General features: G+C 46.0%; 2 protein-coding genes across 3 annotated transcripts; one reads left to right on the forward strand and one right to left on the reverse strand.

The window, feature by feature from the left end:
• Positions 1 to 1,264: 1,264 nt before the first annotated feature.
• Positions 1,265 to 13,114, reverse strand: LOC6735926. 2 transcript variants are annotated; one of them, XM_016181284.3, is made up of 8 exons: positions 12,434 to 13,114; positions 10,542 to 10,812; positions 4,954 to 5,199; positions 2,819 to 4,763; positions 2,660 to 2,758; positions 2,348 to 2,597; positions 2,202 to 2,290; positions 1,265 to 2,144 (listed from the first exon to the last, which is right to left on the reverse strand). In XM_016181284.3, the coding sequence occupies exons 2-8, from the start codon at positions 10,705 to 10,707 to the stop codon at positions 1,931 to 1,933; spliced, it is 3,009 nt and encodes a 1,002-aa protein (XP_016029284.1). In that variant the 5' UTR covers positions 10,708 to 10,812; positions 12,434 to 13,114; the 3' UTR covers positions 1,265 to 1,930. The 2 variants fall into 2 exon arrangements, with proteins under 2 accessions (XP_016029284.1, XP_016029283.1); XM_016181283.3 differs by lacking the exon at positions 12,434 to 13,114 and adding an exon at positions 11,329 to 11,396.
• A 754-nt stretch (positions 13,115 to 13,868) lies between these two features.
• On the forward strand, positions 13,869 to 14,587 carry LOC6735927 (sericin-1). The gene has a single exon (XM_002082801.4). It carries the CDS (start codon positions 13,939 to 13,941, stop codon positions 14,521 to 14,523), a length of 585 nt encoding a protein of 194 aa, XP_002082837.3. The 5' UTR covers positions 13,869 to 13,938; the 3' UTR covers positions 14,524 to 14,587.
• The last annotated feature ends 3,083 nt before the right edge of the window (positions 14,588 to 17,670 follow it).

Raw genomic sequence — 17,670 nt, forward strand, 5'->3', positions numbered from 1 at the left:
TGAATAAAGCGATTGTACCTTTTGCATTCGTGTAGATACATTTGACACTTTTGTCGAGATGCAGGTTTCGCGTGAAATGCAAACGAAATACTTTAGTCACAATGTTTAATCTTAAGGTTGTCCCACCTGAAGGAGGTTTTCAATACCACGCTTTGATGGGTTATACACACGATTTTGATGGGTCAATAGTGTTTACAAGCCATCTGTAGTATTAAAGCGATTTCGATTAAGTATATATTTGTGCAATATTTATTGGTAATTGAAGTAAAATTAGCATGTAAACTGAAAACGCCGAGTTAATGGTTTCTGCAAGTAGGTACGGCTTAGTGCTTTGTAAGACCTCCAATTGTTTTCAGGCCCGTCAAGCGAGTTAGATACCACTGTACATAAAACTAGCGAGCTGTGGCAATTCAAAGATGTGATTTTACCGAATATATATACACGCACATGTATTCCTTTGCAAATAACTAATACATAGACAAGTATATATATTTGGCCTAGATATAATACCTATAGTTTCCCATCCCCTCACACAGACTAGACTAAATTAATCGCTCCACATGTTCTTGCATCTAAATGGAACGGCGAGTGCAACTTGTAGGTGAAACTATTTAAGTCATAAGTGCATATTATAATTAAGACACAAGAGCTCAAAAAAGGCTGTTTAAAGTGAGTAAATATGAACGAATTTAACGTTTTTGAAGACGGCAATGCAATTGCTGTATAAACTAATAACTAGGCATGTTTTAGTGTTGAGTGTTTTTTGGTCAAATTATAAGTACATCTTTTCGAGCAGTGGCTCTTTCTAGAATTAAGTAAATCTATTAATCCAGTTTAAAGTGGGTGTTCAACAATCCAAGTATGTGTACATGTGACTTTAAATCAAACAATTTCCCGTTGGAAATTATTTTATCCGTCTATTTTTGATGTCCAGTCTAATCTTGAATGAAATATGATCGCCTAAATACAATACATACTATAAGAAACCACAAGAGAGCACCATTTCATAATTTCAAACGAAAGACAAATAAGTGTAATATTTCTTCTCAGATAAAATACACTATTTACTAACTATCTATACTACTATTTAAAAACGCTTGTTCTATGTGATAGATCAGCCCAACTGCGATAACCAAAATTTTGTGACTGCTCTTTGGAGATCTTATCTTGTATTACTCATAAGCGCACAGAATTATAAGTGTTTTTATCTTCTTGGTGTTTGGTGTCTAATAAAGAAAAGCGAAAAGAAAGCGGAAGTCCTCTGTAATGTTGGTATATACATGTTTATTCAATTAGATATATAATTTATAATCGTACCATTTCAGTATTCTTTTCATTACAATTAGTTCTCCTCATTTACTTAGATTGACTACACAATTGGATATTAATTAAGAAGATTGTTTGGTTAAACTTAAATTGAGTTGAATAATCGATTCGGTTTATAAAATATTATGGTTAAAATACAATAAGTTCTCTTCCGATATGGCGACAAAGATATTAGGAAACCTCTAGAAAACTGCATTTAATAATTTCTTTACGATTTAATACACATTGGTCCAACGCAGATTTAATTTTAGTTCTGTTGGGCGCTGCTCATCGAATTCCACTCAGAATCTCAGATCCGTAGGCATTTTCTGAGAAGAGGGATTCGGTAAGATTGCATTGCCAAGATTTGTCGATTGTTATATAAAAGGATTGGGGGGCCGGGGCGAGTAGTTAACAATTGCTAGATCATATATTATTGTTATTGCAATGTTCAACATCTAGGCACAAAATATATTGCTTCTCAATAGGGTATGAAAGTTATTGCAAAGTCGTTAAACGTCGGGGGACTTAAGGCCAAGCCCCTCAACTGTAAAACAAAATAATAATACGTAGTTCGTCTGCGCTTTGTTTGTTAGGAATCATCATAGTTCGAAGGTCGAAATGTTTATGTGGGAGACACACGCTTCGCGGGCGAGTTGCTCAGCAGGGCCGCCTCCTTGGCCCGCTCGTGCTCGTCCTGGAAGAAGATCTTGGTGATAACCACGTCGCCGGTGCTCAGGGTCTGCGATTCGGAGTCCACGAGCTTCACCACACGCTTGTCAGTCGTTCGCAGAATGGGCGTCACACTCCGCTCGCCCTGGCAATTGCAGTTCTTTATGCTGAAAGCATGACATTTTATGAGTTATTATATATAGACACCCATATTCAGCACTAACTTTTTGGATTTCTCGCGTATAATCTGTAGATTCTCGGTGGTCGCAATGCTCGAACCCAATTGCTCTTGCATAGAATTAGAAGCTATAATCTGCAGGAATAAAAGCATTAAAGGAGGTGTAACCAACTATTCAGTTTCATTACTAACTTGTTCACATGGCAGCGAGGTGGCAGTCGTCAGAATGGCCTCCAGCTTGTCAATACGGGCTATGCGATCCATTGACTTGTTCTGGAGAATCTCTTCCAGCATTTGCATGGATTCAGTGAGGCTAGGTGGCTCTGAACTGAAGCGTGGCGAAAATGTACCCGAAAGCGAGTTGTCCGAGGGCACCGAATCCAAACTGGGAAAGGCGTCGTTCTCGTTCGGCTCTGGTTCATCCTCTGAGTCACTTTGATCTCTGGAAGCACAAATAGAGTTGTCAGTTGGATAGCTATTTGATTTGAAATCGATTGAACCCACTTGCTGGGATTGCCGGCGGATTCCATCTTCTCCAGCTTCTTCGCCACCTTGTAGTAGCCCTTGAGGCGCTCTTTCTCATCCTCTGTCAGATCCATATAGCTGTAAGTTAGAAGACCTTCGATTAACATGAGTCATATTGAAATATAGATCACTACTTACCGCAGCAAGCGAATCTCGCGATTGGAGAGCACAATGCTCTTGCTGGTCTGGGCCAGCTTCTGTTTGAGATCGGACACCTCGGTGCTGACCTTGCGCTGCTTCTTGCGTATCTTGACCTCGTTGGGTTTGATCTGCATGAGTATTTGCTCGGTGCACAGCTCTGAGAAGAGAGCCCGATTCTCCGGCTTGATCTGCCGCGCCAAGTTGCCGAATAACTGATCGTGGATGAGCACCAGGACATCGCCCGCTGCGTACAGCATCATTTCGCGTGTGAGGGGTCGCTTGGCCCAGAACTTCTGGTCCCTGCGATAGATCTGCTTCAACTGATCCTTGATCGGGTTGCAGGGGGCGTTGTACTGCTCGCACAGCGAGTTCAGCGATATGTACTTGGCCTTGTAGACCTGCTTGCCGCTCTCCTGATACTGCAAGATGGCATGTGCCGCCTGGGTGTCGAACACATTCCGCAGCAGGATGCCGAATTGCAGATACAGGTTGGCAGCGTCGTTGCGGCAGTCGTGTATCACCTTGATCACCTGGTCGTGCTCCAGCACGGTCTTCAGTCCGCCATCGGTGACCATCGCCGGGCAGGACTGCACGTCGAACAAGAAGGCTTCGCCCCGCGTTGTGCCAATCTCAATCAGGGTGATCTCGCCCTTCAGGCCCAGGTTGATGCCCTCGCAGTCCAGGGACACCACAATGCTCTCGTTCTTGGCCGCGTACTTGAGTATGATGTCGGTCACAAACACCGACTGCTTGACATTCGCTATCACCGTGGTGTTCTGCAGCACCTTTATCTTCCAGGTGTCACCGACGAAGTAACTATGACTAGGTGAGTGGTTGGCATTGTTCGGATTCGCATTCGAGTTGCTATTGGCGTTATTTGCAGCACTGCCGGCATTTTGGTTCGAACTCGAATTGGCAATGGAATGCACGGGACTGGCGTGCGGGGAAATGGGCCCGCCCTGCTGGTTGGCCAGCGATTGCTTGTCCTTCTCCAGGTTTTCGGCCAGAGTCCGTATAACCAGGGTGTTGATGCGTTGCTTCAGCGTTTGGTTAACACTATTCAAACGCTGCTCCGCCGGATTCTGTTTCGCCTGCTGAGGCTGCTGCTGCTGCGTCTGCACTAGCTGCGCCTGCTGGCTGGAGTTGTTAATGGGCCCGTAGCAGGTGTTCGCACTGGGATAGTTGTTCTCGCACAGGTTCTCCAGCTTTAGCTCCGACATGGGCACGTAGCTGTCGAAGCCAGAGCTGGGCTCCGACTTGGGCTGCCCGAACCCCTGGCTCTGTCCACCCATCACATTCGAAACGGGCGCATTCAGCTTGAAATTCGGGCACGCAATGCTGTTGTTGTTGTTGTTATTGTTGCTGCCATTGCTCCCATTGTTGTTGTTCGTGTGACCATTACTCCGCAGTGCCGGCGACTGCAGTCTCTGCTGCACCGAGCTGACACCTCCACCGCCTCCACCTCCAGGTGTTGGTTCCTGCTTGCGAACGCCGGCACTATTGTTATTGTTCAGCGCGTTGAATTGCTCCCGGGTTTGAGCCTGTGCCTGCTGGATGTGCGTGTCGCTGAGCTTGGGCTTCTGCAGCAGGGTGACTAGATTGGCCTGTATGTGGAAGCAGTCGGAGAAGAGCTTGAGGAAGGAGCTCAGGTCGCCCGGCGTCTTGAACATGCGCAGCCACTGGTCCTGCGGGAAGTTGGTGGTCAGCAGGTGGAACAACTGGTCCACCAGTAACGGTCCCTTGACCTCGATGCACTGCGCAAAGAAGTCCAGCATCTGCTGTGTGCCTCGAGTATCGATGTTCGACTGCGGCAGGTGGAGGCGATCCCGCGCCGGCAGATCCGTCATGTTCTCGCAGCCCACCAGCATCACGTAGTCGTCCGTCACCTTGAAGGTGTCCGTGTGCTTCATCAGGAAGTCGGTGAACTCCTTGATGTGCTGGCCTGCATGGAAAATGACGTGGGTTAAAGGAAGTTTTTTAAGTAATCATAGACTGCCACTTTAAATGCTAATAAAGACTTTGCTTTTGTTCATAATAATCGATTTAATGCCCGTCGGTTCGCATTTACTCCATTAGTTTTGAGTGGCAGCCTTGATTGGGAACACCTCCGTCCGTTTTTATTTCAAACTCACCCGATATGTGACGCACTTGGGGCGACGCCTGCGACCGGTGGCCCAGCAGACTGCGAACGGGCACCTCGGCAGCCGCTCCGTACTGCAGCATCTTGTTCTTGAAGTAGTCTTTAGCCTCTTGGATATAATCCCGCTTGCCCCCGCAGCCGCCATCGTCCGCGTTGTGGTGCTGATAGGCGTTCACCTGGACGTAGTCGCCGTCCACCAGAAATATGGCCGGGTACTGGGCGAGGAACTTCTTCAGACCTGTCAATCGCCGGAGCAAAGATGTCAATTACAATTATGTGGCCATTAGAGGGTGCTCCCACTGCTGCTAGTGAGTGGCTAATGCAGTAAAAGTGTTGCAGCTACGCCGGCGTAATTAATTTACTTTCAATCTGTCAACTCGCAAAGTGCGCCAAGATTACTTAAGAACCTCATTGTAGCATAGTTGGTTAATTCCTAGATAGTTTCAACTCCCGACTTCAACAACTGGATTGTGAAAACTTTTCTACGATTCGTGCTTATTGTATCAGTGGGAAGCATGTGCCTGGATTCCCATAATTAACAACATTGTTTAATCGCATAACCATCAAATGACGGGCGCACATCCATCCGCATGTGCCACATGTACATATGGAGATGTCTACGTATGAATAATCATGAGTGTTTTGTGCTGCCAGCTTCTATGCTGTTGATTTGGTTTGTAAAGTTGGCTAAAGTTTCTGGATTCAAAGTTAGTTTACAATTGCATGAATGAGGCAAACTCTGCCGGAGATTTGACGTTGTGCATGTTGCACTGGCAGAATAAATATGTTTCATTTCAACTATAAATTATTATATTATTATACCTTTAGTATTGAGAAGCAGCTCCCACTCCACATAGTTGTTCTCAGTGTAGTGCCAACCGAATGAAAAGTGAATGCATTCAGGCCGTGGAAACGACTGACTGAGCTAGCGAACCATTTATTTGATAAATCAGGTCATACTCGTAGTTGCCGCCGCGGCTTCCCAAAACGGGGCATCCATACCAGACCAGCCCAACCCACCACTTCCAGTACCACCTCCACCTCCACCCCCACTTCCAGCTCATCATCCGCAATTGGTAGGAATGCGATGAGCATGTGTCCCATTGTGCCAGCAGCAGCACCCTCCCTCCCCCCGCCCACATAGCCATCTGTTGTGCTCGGCATTGTTTGGTTTTGGGTAATATGACGTGACAAGACAACGCGCAGCGATGGATGGATCAGAGGTTTTGTTGCGTGTCACTCGAATTTGGCTCCATGATGCCAGACATGAATTAATTCGATTGCATTTGACATAACTCGGCTGTAAAGTCGCATAAGGAAGCGAGAGCACTGATTGATCCAGTCGGACTGGCATTTTGCTAGGTACACATGAATGCTAAGCTGGATTGCCAACGGATTTGGTTAGTCAATCGCGGGGTAATCCCTGGGCAAACATCCCCATGCCCGGCTGCCAAATGAGCCACAAAACTGACAAATGGCTAGTAATTTCCACCGCCCAAAGCACGGGAGAGCGGAAAAAAACGGCAAATCCTTTCGAGCGTAATTCAATTTTATGTTTACTTAGAGAAATTGAAATTTGTGGAACAAATCGAAGTTCATGGCATTTCAATATTAATATTTACCGAGGGCGTCCGCCCAGCCCGAGAATATGTAATGTAATGTGCTCAAATATATAGACAACTCGGCCACTTGGCGGGCTAATATTTGAATATTTGAATATTTTGTGTTTGTATTTGCCTGCGGCTGTGTGCTTAGCCGCAATTCTTGGCAAGCAAACTGTTTTGGCAACACCCGCCAGCCAACCGCCACCCGCCGCCCGCCAAAGTGGATGTGGAGCAGGTGTTACGGATTTGGGGGTCTTTGGGGGCGGCACTGCCGCATTTTACGGCTCGACCCACTTGGACACATTTTTTTGCGGTGGCAATTTTCAAATGCACCGAGGACACTGGCCATAAATTTATGTATATTTATGCCTTGCCGCTTATTGAAGAAAACGTAAAACGAAAAGACACGAAACGAAATGAAATGAAACCATTTCCCCGGGATGTTGTGAATCGAAATGTAAGTGGCGAGCAGCCAGGTAAAGGGTTACGTCTGGCCGTAAACTCCGGATTTTATGACTCACTTGGGGGGCCATCTCCACATCCTCCGATGTAGAACGCTCCCAGGGTCGTGACTTCATTAGGAACTCATTAGTGCCGCCTCATCACAGCGTCCTGGCTGTCAAAACGGTTAGCGATCAATTAGAAACAAATGGCACAGAGTTGGCAAATAATGACTGCCACACTCACTTTCGCCTTAAACAAAATGTTTCGCCCTTTGCGATTAATGTCAAAAATCAATGCGAGTTCCATTTGCTTTTGGGAAAGAAGGAAAGTCAACTTAAGCATAAAGACCTTGGCTGCACACACGCAATACCGGGAAATTTGGAGCTTCAACGGGGGTATTTCCTTGGTGGATTTCCGGGGGTTTCAAGGGTTAAGGGGTTTGAGGTGGTGGGAGCACCGGCTGGCAGGCGTTAAAGGATTTCCTCCGCTCGACATAAAATCGTTAAATTTACGACAATGTCAGAAATTCAAATGCGTGGCGAAAACGCAAAAGGTTCGAGCGAAATTAGCTGGCGTATCGATCTGGCAATCTATTCAATTTTTTGCTAAAAGTTGATAATCAATGTGCAGCAATCAATTCAAGTAAGTTATTTAACTAAGTTTTTGTGGCTGTATTCCATGGAATTTCAGACAACACTCTATCTTGATTTTCTACTTTTCGCATAGCGGAATGAACACCAACTCAGCCATTAGTTACAAAATTGATTTCTGTGTAGCTTAAGTATTTATTTCATTTGCTTTGACAACTTTTGCCTGTCCGTGTGTTTTGTTTGCTTTGGCAATCGATTACGCAAAGCGAAAAAAATAAAAAATAAACACACACAGAGAAAAACAGTTGCGAACCTTCGCAAAAGGCTTGGCCTGTTTTGGTGCGAATGCCTTTTCCATTTTTCCCAGCTGCTTGTGTGTGCAATTATTCAAAGCCGCTGGCAAGTCAAAATGGCATAACGATAAACTGGGCTAAATGGTCGTGTTTACTTCTGGCAGGCCGTTAAATTAGCAGCGAAATTTAAGCTCACCATTAACGAGTTTCAGTTCAGTTTAGCAAACTCTCCAAACTGTTTGTCTAACCCAATAAACGCAGTTCGAGTTTCTCCCCCCGCCAGGCTAGAAAATTGCTTTCAACGTTAATTTCCCGGAGATGTTGCCCCACCAGAGAACCCTCATCAATCGCCGGGGAATATGCATGGTGGCACACACACACCTCCATTTATTATTGAAGCAACAAATGGATGTGGTCTCCAGTCCCCAGAATATCATGCAATTTTATTGAAATTTCAATTGAACATTTTTGTCACGTAATCGACACTTTTCTATTACAAAGTTTCCGCCACCCCCCAATCCGTTCCTGGCCAAAAACCACATTATGGCTGACTTGGATGGCTGTCTATTGTGGGCGGAGTGCAAAATGCTGCCCATCGGCCTTAACGGCTTATAAGTTGGGCAAACAACACGTTGACAAAATTGAAGAGGCATTAGATATGTTTGTGGGATTTTAGGTCAGTCCCCCGGGTGGCCTGAAAACCGGGATTAGTGGCCGAAATGGGTCGAAATGCCATTGGCCAAGGAACTGCTTGTCGCTGGCTCGATGTTTCCTTACTTGGAACATCCAATTTCGGGAATGCGCAACTAACTCTTCTCTATTTATAGGCCAGACCTTGACATTTCCCATTCCATTAATTCATTTTCCCAGTCTGTTCTTCTAATCCAGCTGCGATTTGCGTGCTAGCCGCGTATTTCCCTGAACTTTCCCCAACTTGTCTATTGCGTTCTGGGCCAAAAGTAAAGCCAGCGCTTTAAGTCACAGACTAAACTATTGTATTTCGGCGAAAATGTTGCTCACCCGAGGTAAACACCATTTGTCTTGGCGGCAGAGTCACGCACATGGCTAAAAAATCAACTAATGTGATAAACATTTTGTTAGATGTTTGTTTTCTTGTTGCAATTAGCCAAGTCGACGTCGAGGAGTGTGAAAAGCAAGAGCAGTATGTGCAATTATTGTCGTAAAGACGATTATGGCCAAAAGTTGATATTCTCCAACAGCTCTTTGCTCATAACTTGGCCAAAAACGATCGCCCAGCGAAAGTAATGACCGTTTTGTGCAGCTTTTTACTTACACTAAAGATCCCTATCACTTTCTAGCTGATTTTCAGAATTAAAAAATTTGACCATTTTTCGCATTTTTTGTAAGGGGTTACATCATCAAATTTTGCAAAAAATGGTCAAAATCAAACATTTCAAGCTGGGGATACCACTCGATAGGGAATTTCACTACGAGTTCAGGAAGGTAGGACATTCCCCATTTGGTCAACTACTTTTTATTTTTTGACTCTTTTTCTGCAAAAAAGGTCATATAATTATACAGTACATCCTTATTGTTATTATAATTAGCAATGTCATAAGACCATTACCACATAAACTCAAGTTCATGATGATTCGGTGTAGCTTAATGATTTGCTATTAATCCCCAAGGTGCGGAGCAAACAAATGCGTGCCATTTCCTGTGGCTCTTTTTCAAACCCCCCCTCATCCTCTTACAAGTGAGAACATCAAACAAATGTGTTCACATATCTCCGCCTCGAGGGAAAGTGCATTGCACCTTCCCAACACCCAACTCCCAACTCTCAACTAAGTGGTAGCTATTTATAAAAACCGAAAGTTGTTTGTTGCCTCTATTTTTAGTCGCTCGCGTTAGTTAACCGTGCATTTTGATAAACAGCATGGCCCGAGTTTTCCATGTGCCGACTTGTCAATGGAAGTACTACACGTGTCGAGAATCTTTGCCTGTTTTTCGTAGACCAGTTGTAAACCAACACCCATACCCATATCCATACCACTTGTGGAAAACACAAGGGTGGAGCATTATCGATTGCAGCTTGGCGGCTGCAATGAAAGGCGATAAACCCTTGGCATGTTTTTGTGGTTTTTGGCATTGAGATCAGCCGGGAGATGGAAAATGAGGAGGCCTGACTGACTGACTCGCCTGCGGCAACTGGCAATCGGCAAACGGCAAACTGCAATTGGAAATGGAAACGGCAATGACATGTGCACTTGGACGCCGACCACTCGAAGGCAACATGAGCAACACAATCATCGACTGTGACTGTGACGAACAACGCAAACCCGCAGGTGCACAAATATGTACTGTATATGTATGTTCCGCAGCCGAACAAGAGTGTCCACCGTCCAGTGTCCAATGTCCACTGTCCACTGCCGCTTTCCACCGCACACGTTTCCAATTTCCCAGGCTCGGCTGGCGACATTTCAAATGAGAGTTTGAATTGAATGCCACGGCATTTTCAGCGCACTTTCCTTGGCTCTATTCGATTCAGTTTTCTGATTAAAGAGAGCTGTTTTCAATTCAATCAATAAAGCAGGCCTCTTGCTTGTATTTCAGTTGCATCTTGGCTATATGGATTCGCTAGTTGCGAAGCGTAGGTACTAAGTGCTGGCTTAGTTAGTGCGAACTTACCCGACTGACTGCCACCGGCGATTTGGCGCATCTCCTTGGTGAACTCCTTGTTGCCGAACTGGCAGGACAGGTCGTGGACGGTGCGGGGCTCGCCCTTGTCCAGCAGCCGCTCCAGGAAGAAGAGCAGCGTCATGTTGCGTGCCATCTCGTACTCCATGGACTCCATTGCTGGGCCTGCTGTGTCCGCTATCCGCTATCTGATATCTGCTAGCTGCTATCCGCTATCTGCTCAATTATTAATCCGCCCGAGTACGTCACGTTGGCTGCTTATCTGCGGGAAGAAAGAGGAGGGAGAGGAGAGCGTGAGTGAGGTGAAATGGCCAACACTTATGCAATGCGCCAAGAAAGCCGGCCAAAAGCAAGAGGCAGGGCAAAAACTAGCCAAACCGCAGGCACATATTAGATGACACTGAGAGAAACAAGGTGAACTCAACTTTCATCTCGGGTTTGCGCTACTCAAAATCTTTAGGCATGCTGTCCACTTTTACTCTACTCTACGATGGTCATAAGATTATGAATCAACATGATTTTTTTCTTTCTGTGCAGCTTCGTTTCGTTATTTATTTAATACATTTGCACTTTGCCACTCTCGCTCTCTCTTTCCTGCTCGCTATGTGCGTCTCACTCGCTATCTCGACACTTGTCCCATGCCATTGCATTGTTTTTGTGGCTCGCCTTGCACTAGTTGAAAATATTCGAGGCAACGGCGGGCAGTTGCAGAGCCATAAACTTTGTTTTGCTTCGTGAATAATTGAGGAGCACAGACTCAAGCGAGTGGAACACGTACGAAGGAGTTGCTTCCGTTCCTAGGAGCTGCGACTTCCGTATCCTTGCGGCATGTCCTTGCGCGCCGCTTGAAAGTTTGAAATCAACTGGCAGTTTCCTGCTTCCTGCGCCCACAACATAAACACCGGCGAATTCAGCCAGCTGACTGTGCGGCGAAAGAAGGAGTCCACGTCATGGCGAATTGGCATCAGTGTTGCCAGCTGAGAATTTCGAAACCGCCAAATTCGGTGACCGAAAACAGTGAAAATTCGCTAAACCACAATCACTACTTAGAATCGAAAGGTAAATAAGGATAGGATCTGCTCTATATATATATAAAGATTCATGACCAATTTCAGCTTGACAAGAGCTAATCTAAAGAAATCGTCAGAGGATTTTCAATCTAGCGATGTTGGACTGTATGGGAACGCGCCAATTGGAATTTGCATGGGATTAGTGCAAATAAGACTCTGAGCACAATGGGATTTGGTTGGACTTTTCGAATGGAATTCGGTGGGAATCAAAAGTTGGCGATCAAAAGTTGGCACCTCGACGGGACTAGGGCTATATATATCACGTTGTAATTTGTTTGTTGCTGCCTCTGCTTTTTGCCGCCGATTGGCATGTGAAAAGTGCCAGCGCTGCAGAACAGGTGATTGACACAGAAAGAAAGGTACAAATGTGCAGCGGAAATGGAAAATGAAAAGCGCCAGCTCCCAGGAGTGCATATTACTATTTTTGCCACTCATTATTGTTATCCAACAGGAGGGCTGCCCAAGCCAATAAGAAGTGCAGGTGTAGTTGTGTTCGTGCTTTCCAATTGATAAGCAGAAACCGTTGACAACAAATATGTATTGAGAACGGCAACAACAAAGCACACACATTCCAATCAGCCAATACTGTGTGCGTGTGTGTGTGTTTGCTGTACAGGTATTCGTGCGGTTGTATGGGTGGCAAAACAAGAAACTCCAGCCACACCGATAAAAAGAAGAGTCTTATTAGAAGCGAACGAGTGGGCAAGTGCGCGATGCGATGACTAAAGAAAGGTAAAAACAATAAAGGAGACGCGAATAATATCTGGCGGAGAAAACGAGCAAAATATGCATAAGAAGAGCAGCTGTAATTACCTGTCGGTTAATCACTTGTTTGTCTCTTTCCCTTCTGTTTGTTTAAGTGCACTTGTGATCTGATCTATATTTAAACCGATTGACACACACGCGATACAGATCCTCGCGTTTGGGATTTCTCAACAGATCTGCGTTCAGATCTTAGTTTCAGCTTTTCTCGTCACTGGCGATTTCCAATTGGGCTTCAATTAATTAACATTTTTCGGCGCAATTAACCCATACACTTGCAGAAAAACTGCGACGAAAGCAGTTAGGTATTTTCGTAGCTGTGTTGCTGCTATTGTATTGTTGTTGTATCACTCGCACACTCATGCACACACATATGCGCGCTGGTCAGGTAGGTTACGTATGTGTGTGTGTTTGTTAGGCACTTTGAACTGAACGCTGGTAAAAATTGTAAAAACCACTTGTTGCACCGTTTTAAAGGCACTCGTCCAATTGGAGAGTGGTGCACGTGAATTTGCGACTCCGGCCGGTTGGCGGGCAACTGAAACGCACTCGCTGGCAGGTAAAAAACGGACAATTGGCACGGTTTTCTGAGCGGAGCGATGCGATATGATGATGACAGCGCCAACGCGAACACACGAACACAAGCGCAGCGAAAAACACCAACGAATCGAATTTGGATGGCGGGCGGCGAAGCGAAGGCGGTGGCTGGTGTGGCCAGTGCGCGGCCGAGGCGGGAATACCACTGAGCGGCTGCGTTGGTATTTTACGAGCCGGGTGGCAACGTTTCGCGGTGCGACCGTTACGCAGTGTGACCGTTTCGTTTCGCTTCGATTTGAAATTGCGTTGAGAAAATATTTTGAAAAATTGCATAGATTTCTCAGAACTGTATATGGTAGCTTAATAATTATTAATACAGCTTCATTCATTAAATAGTTGTGCATAATTTGCTGTGATTTGATTTTACCGCATAACCTTAAAAATGCGTACGGATATAAGAAATTTATGAGCCATGCGTATATGTATATGTGTTACGGATGGATAAGCATTTTTCTAAAGTACAGTACGTGCTGTAGTCATCCCGCCATAAGCCTTTCTCTTGAACCTTAGTAAAACTCTAAGTCCACTGCGTTCAAGGCGTTGCTATCTTATTTTCATACATCCTTCTAAATCTCTTTGAGCCAAACACGCATCTGTTTTGCGGTTATTTAAATAAGGCCGAGTGCTAAGGCACTGATAGAATGGCTGAATAGCTATTCAGCAGAACTGAAAACAATACCCGAGCTGCCTGTGTTTGCACACTTGCTTAGAATAAACTAGATCTAACAAATCCACAATTCACCCATTGTTGACTTGTTCAAACAAATTTATTTTCGATAGTCATCTGCAATATAGTCTCAAGAATATCCTACTGAGCCACGTGCGGCTAATGACGATTCGGAGCAAACACACAGTCTGAAAATGGACCAAAAGAATTGTGAGCGATGGGTATAAATACCCTAATTAAAAGCAGGGAAAGTACAGTACTTGAGTACAGTGTTCAACGGACGGAGCTAAAGATGCGATTCCAATTCGTCCTGGCCTTTGGTCTTATCGCCCTTGTGGCAACCACTTATGCTCTCACTGACACGACAGGCACCGGCAGCACGGGCACCGATACTACGGGCACCGGGAGCACGGGCACCGATACTACCGGCACTGGGAGCACGGGCACAGGCAGCACCGGGAGCACTGGAACCGGGAGCACGGGCACCGGGAGCACGGGCACTGGTAGCACCGGAAGCACGGGCACCACCGGGAGCACGGGCACTGGCAGCACCGGAAGCACGGGCACCACCGGGAGCACGGGTACAGGCAGCACCGGAAGTACGGGATCAACCACCTCTGGCAGCCCCAGCACCTCAACTGGCTCATCCTCGACCAATCCGTCTCCTTCCACAACCTCGCCCTCCGCAGCGCCGACCACGTCCACATCCCCGAGCGACTCCTCATCCTCCGGCTCCAGCAGTAACTCCTCGTCCTCCAAGCGGAACCGCAGGGAGAGGCGTCGTCGCCAACAGCGTCGTCTGAGACGTCAGGAGAGACGTCAGGAGAGACGCCGTGAGAGGAGGCAGCGCAAGCGCCAGCAGAACCGTCGGGGCTGAAATGGGAAGCCCCAACTCACATGACATTGTAACTCAAGGCAATTAAACTGTTTATATGAAAACCCAATGGTCCCAAGAAATGTGTAGCATACCTTCAGACACTATTAGAGAAATGTTTTCAGTTCTCCACAGAATCACAGCATGGTACCAGAAATCTTTCTTAGCTCTTCCAACCCATTTGGTGCTATCTGAACTAGTGCCTCGGCTTCATACAATCTTAGTAACGAATTCCCAACGTTTATTTTTATCACAAAGAACGCCCGGAAAGTATGCAGAACCTTGTTTTGAAATAAACTCACGAGGCTTTAGAACTAAAGATAATTAATTCCAGTGTTTACGATTCACTGCAAAATATTAGAAGCGAACACGAGATAGCTTTCATTACAGTCTGAAAGACATTTTTTGGGAACACCGTAGTTTCAAAATCGTACAAAATATATCAACAGCTCACTTTATTTCGCAGGTTTCGCCAGTCCATAAGCTGCTTATAACGGAAGTCCTTGAGAGCCTCAATGTCCTTGGACCCAATCCGACGCTTCCTGGTCATCTCATGGCTGCTGCTGGATCCACTGCCTCTAGGCGAAGTGGGCGTGGATCAGCCGGCTGGGTTGACGTACCTGAAGGCGATGCTCCGGCTAGGAAACCAGGGCCAAAAGACAAAGCTCCATTTCGTTACTAATTAAACAAAACGGCTTTTTTGGATTGGCTGGCTCAATGTATTGTTAGCATGTGTGCAAGCAGCAGCACATTGTTTATTAAATAGATGAATATGTATTGTTTCGAACAGAAAGCCACATTTAAATAACCTCTAAGCTTAAATATAGATTAAGATGGCATATTGTACATAAAGAATGAATTCTCACTAAAAGAAAACCTAGAACAAACTCCTATTTATCACATTTATTATATTCCTACTCGATTAAGTTTTTATCTGGAATTGTGTTTGGACCTAGTCCAGTTCCACTGGATCAACCAACTAGCTTGTAAAATTATTTACTTAGGATGCTCCATAAGAGTATATACTGTAGCCTCGTTCTTTTTTTCCAAGCCTTGTGTTTCTAACTATTCAATCTAAGTGATTTCACTTGTTTTTAAGGTGCCAAGTTACCAACTCCCCACCTGAATTGTGATAACTACGATTGTTGCTTTTCTGTATGCATTTATTTCTCAATTTTTACAATTTCATTGTTCGATAGGACTACACCGACGGTTTATCCCCTACGTTGGCGCCTTCTTTCAGCACGCCTCTGCTGGCGTCTTTCCTGCTGCCTCTCCCGGCGAATCTCCTGCCGCCTCTCCTGGCGCCTCTCCTGACGCCTCAGGCGGCGGAGCCTGCGAAGCCTGCGAAGCCTGCGCCTCAGCCTGTCCACCTCCTCGCTGTCGGAGCTCGAGGAGGAAGAGGACTCAGTGGTGTTGTCGCTGGACGTGGAGGGTGCCTTGGTTGTGGCAGTCGTCGAAGAGGTGGAGGAAGTGGGCGAAGTGGAAGAAGAACTGCTGGGAGTTGAGGACGAACTCGACGGAGTGGAGCTGCTGCTGGACGGAGTAGAGCTGGAGGACGAAGAGCTGGGCGTCGAACTGGAACTCGACGGAGTCGATGAACTGGACGAAGTGGGCGTTGTGGAAGAGGACGAGTCGCTCGAGGATGAGTCGCTTGAGGTGGTGCCACCATAGGCGGTCGCCACGAGGACAACCAAAGCGAAGGCCACGACGAATTGGGATCTCATCTTAAGCTCTGTCTGTTGAACACTGTACTCAAGTACTGTACAGCCTCCGGATCTGAGTGGGCTATTTATACGGCGTATCTGGAGGGGATTGGTCCAAAATCTCAATCCGTGCGTGGTCTAAATTTGATCTTAACATGTGGTATTTGCGGCAGTGTTTTGTTGAACAAGGTGTGGAAAGTTCCTATATTTGTCTAATCTAGCAATGGAGCTACTATTTGCGCAGTGGTATTTTTATTGGATGTGCCAATACGGCACAAGAAGAAAGTGCTTAACCTAGAGGATGTTTAAAATAAGAACATTTAATATTAAGGAAATATTAGGTGATCTAAAGCAATATATCACTTTTATTGATGATTAGTTCTCTCTCTAAATAATAAGCTGCTTAAGATAGAACACGAAGTGACTATGGTTGTATTGTAGCTTTCATTTTAGCAAAGTTAACTTGAAAGAATCTTGGCCATAATGGACACAATCTAAAACTTCCCTTCCTAGCATATAAACTGATTGTTCCTATTGTATTAAGTTATTTTATTCAGAATAGTCACATTACCTAATAGCCACTTTATTCCATAGTCACTTCTTAGTCAAAAAGTATATTTGTTGAGTGCCTGTGCCGTAGATTGTTTCAAAAAATCAACAACTGCTTCAATGTTTAACTTAACAACAACAACCTTTCCAGCTTTCCAGACGTTTTCAGCAAAACACTGGGCCACGTGCCAGATGCTAAGATGTAGACCACGCACGGATTGAGATTTTGGACCAATCCCCTCCAGATACGCCGTATAAATAGCCCACTCAGATCCGGAGGCTGTACAGTACTTGAGTACAGTGTTCAACAGACAGAGCTTAAGATGAGATTCCAATTCGTCGTGGCCTTCGGTCTGGTTGTCCTCGTGGCGACCGCCTATGGTGGCACCACCTCAAGCGACTCATCCTCGAGCGACTCGTCCTCTTCCACAACGCCCACTTCGTCCAGTTCATCGACTCCGTCGAGTTCCAGCTCAAGTTCGACGCCCAGCTCTTCGTCCTCCAGCTCAACTCCGTCCAGCAGCAGCTCCACTCCGTCGAGTTCGTCCTCAACTCCCAGCAGTTCTTCTTCCACTTCGCCCACTTCCTCCACCTCTTCGACGACTGCCACAACCAAGGCGCCCTCCACGTCCAGCGACAACACCACTGAGTCCTCTTCCTCCTCGAGCTCCGACAGCGAGGAGGTGGACAGGCTGAGGCGCAGGCTTCGCAGGCTCCGCCGGCTGAGGCGTCAGGAGAGGCGCCAAGAGAGGCGGCAGGAGATTCGCCGGGAGAGGCAGCAGGAGAGACGCCAGGAGAGACGTGCTGAAAGAAGGCGCCAACGTAGGGGATAAGCCGTCGGTGTAGTCCTATCGAACAATGAAATTGTCAAAATTAAGAAATAAATGCATACACA

Source organism: Drosophila simulans, chromosome 2R (genome assembly GCF_016746395.2).
Source record: "Drosophila simulans strain w501 chromosome 2R, Prin_Dsim_3.1, whole genome shotgun sequence".
NCBI lineage: Eukaryota > Metazoa > Arthropoda > Insecta > Diptera > Drosophilidae > Drosophila > Drosophila simulans.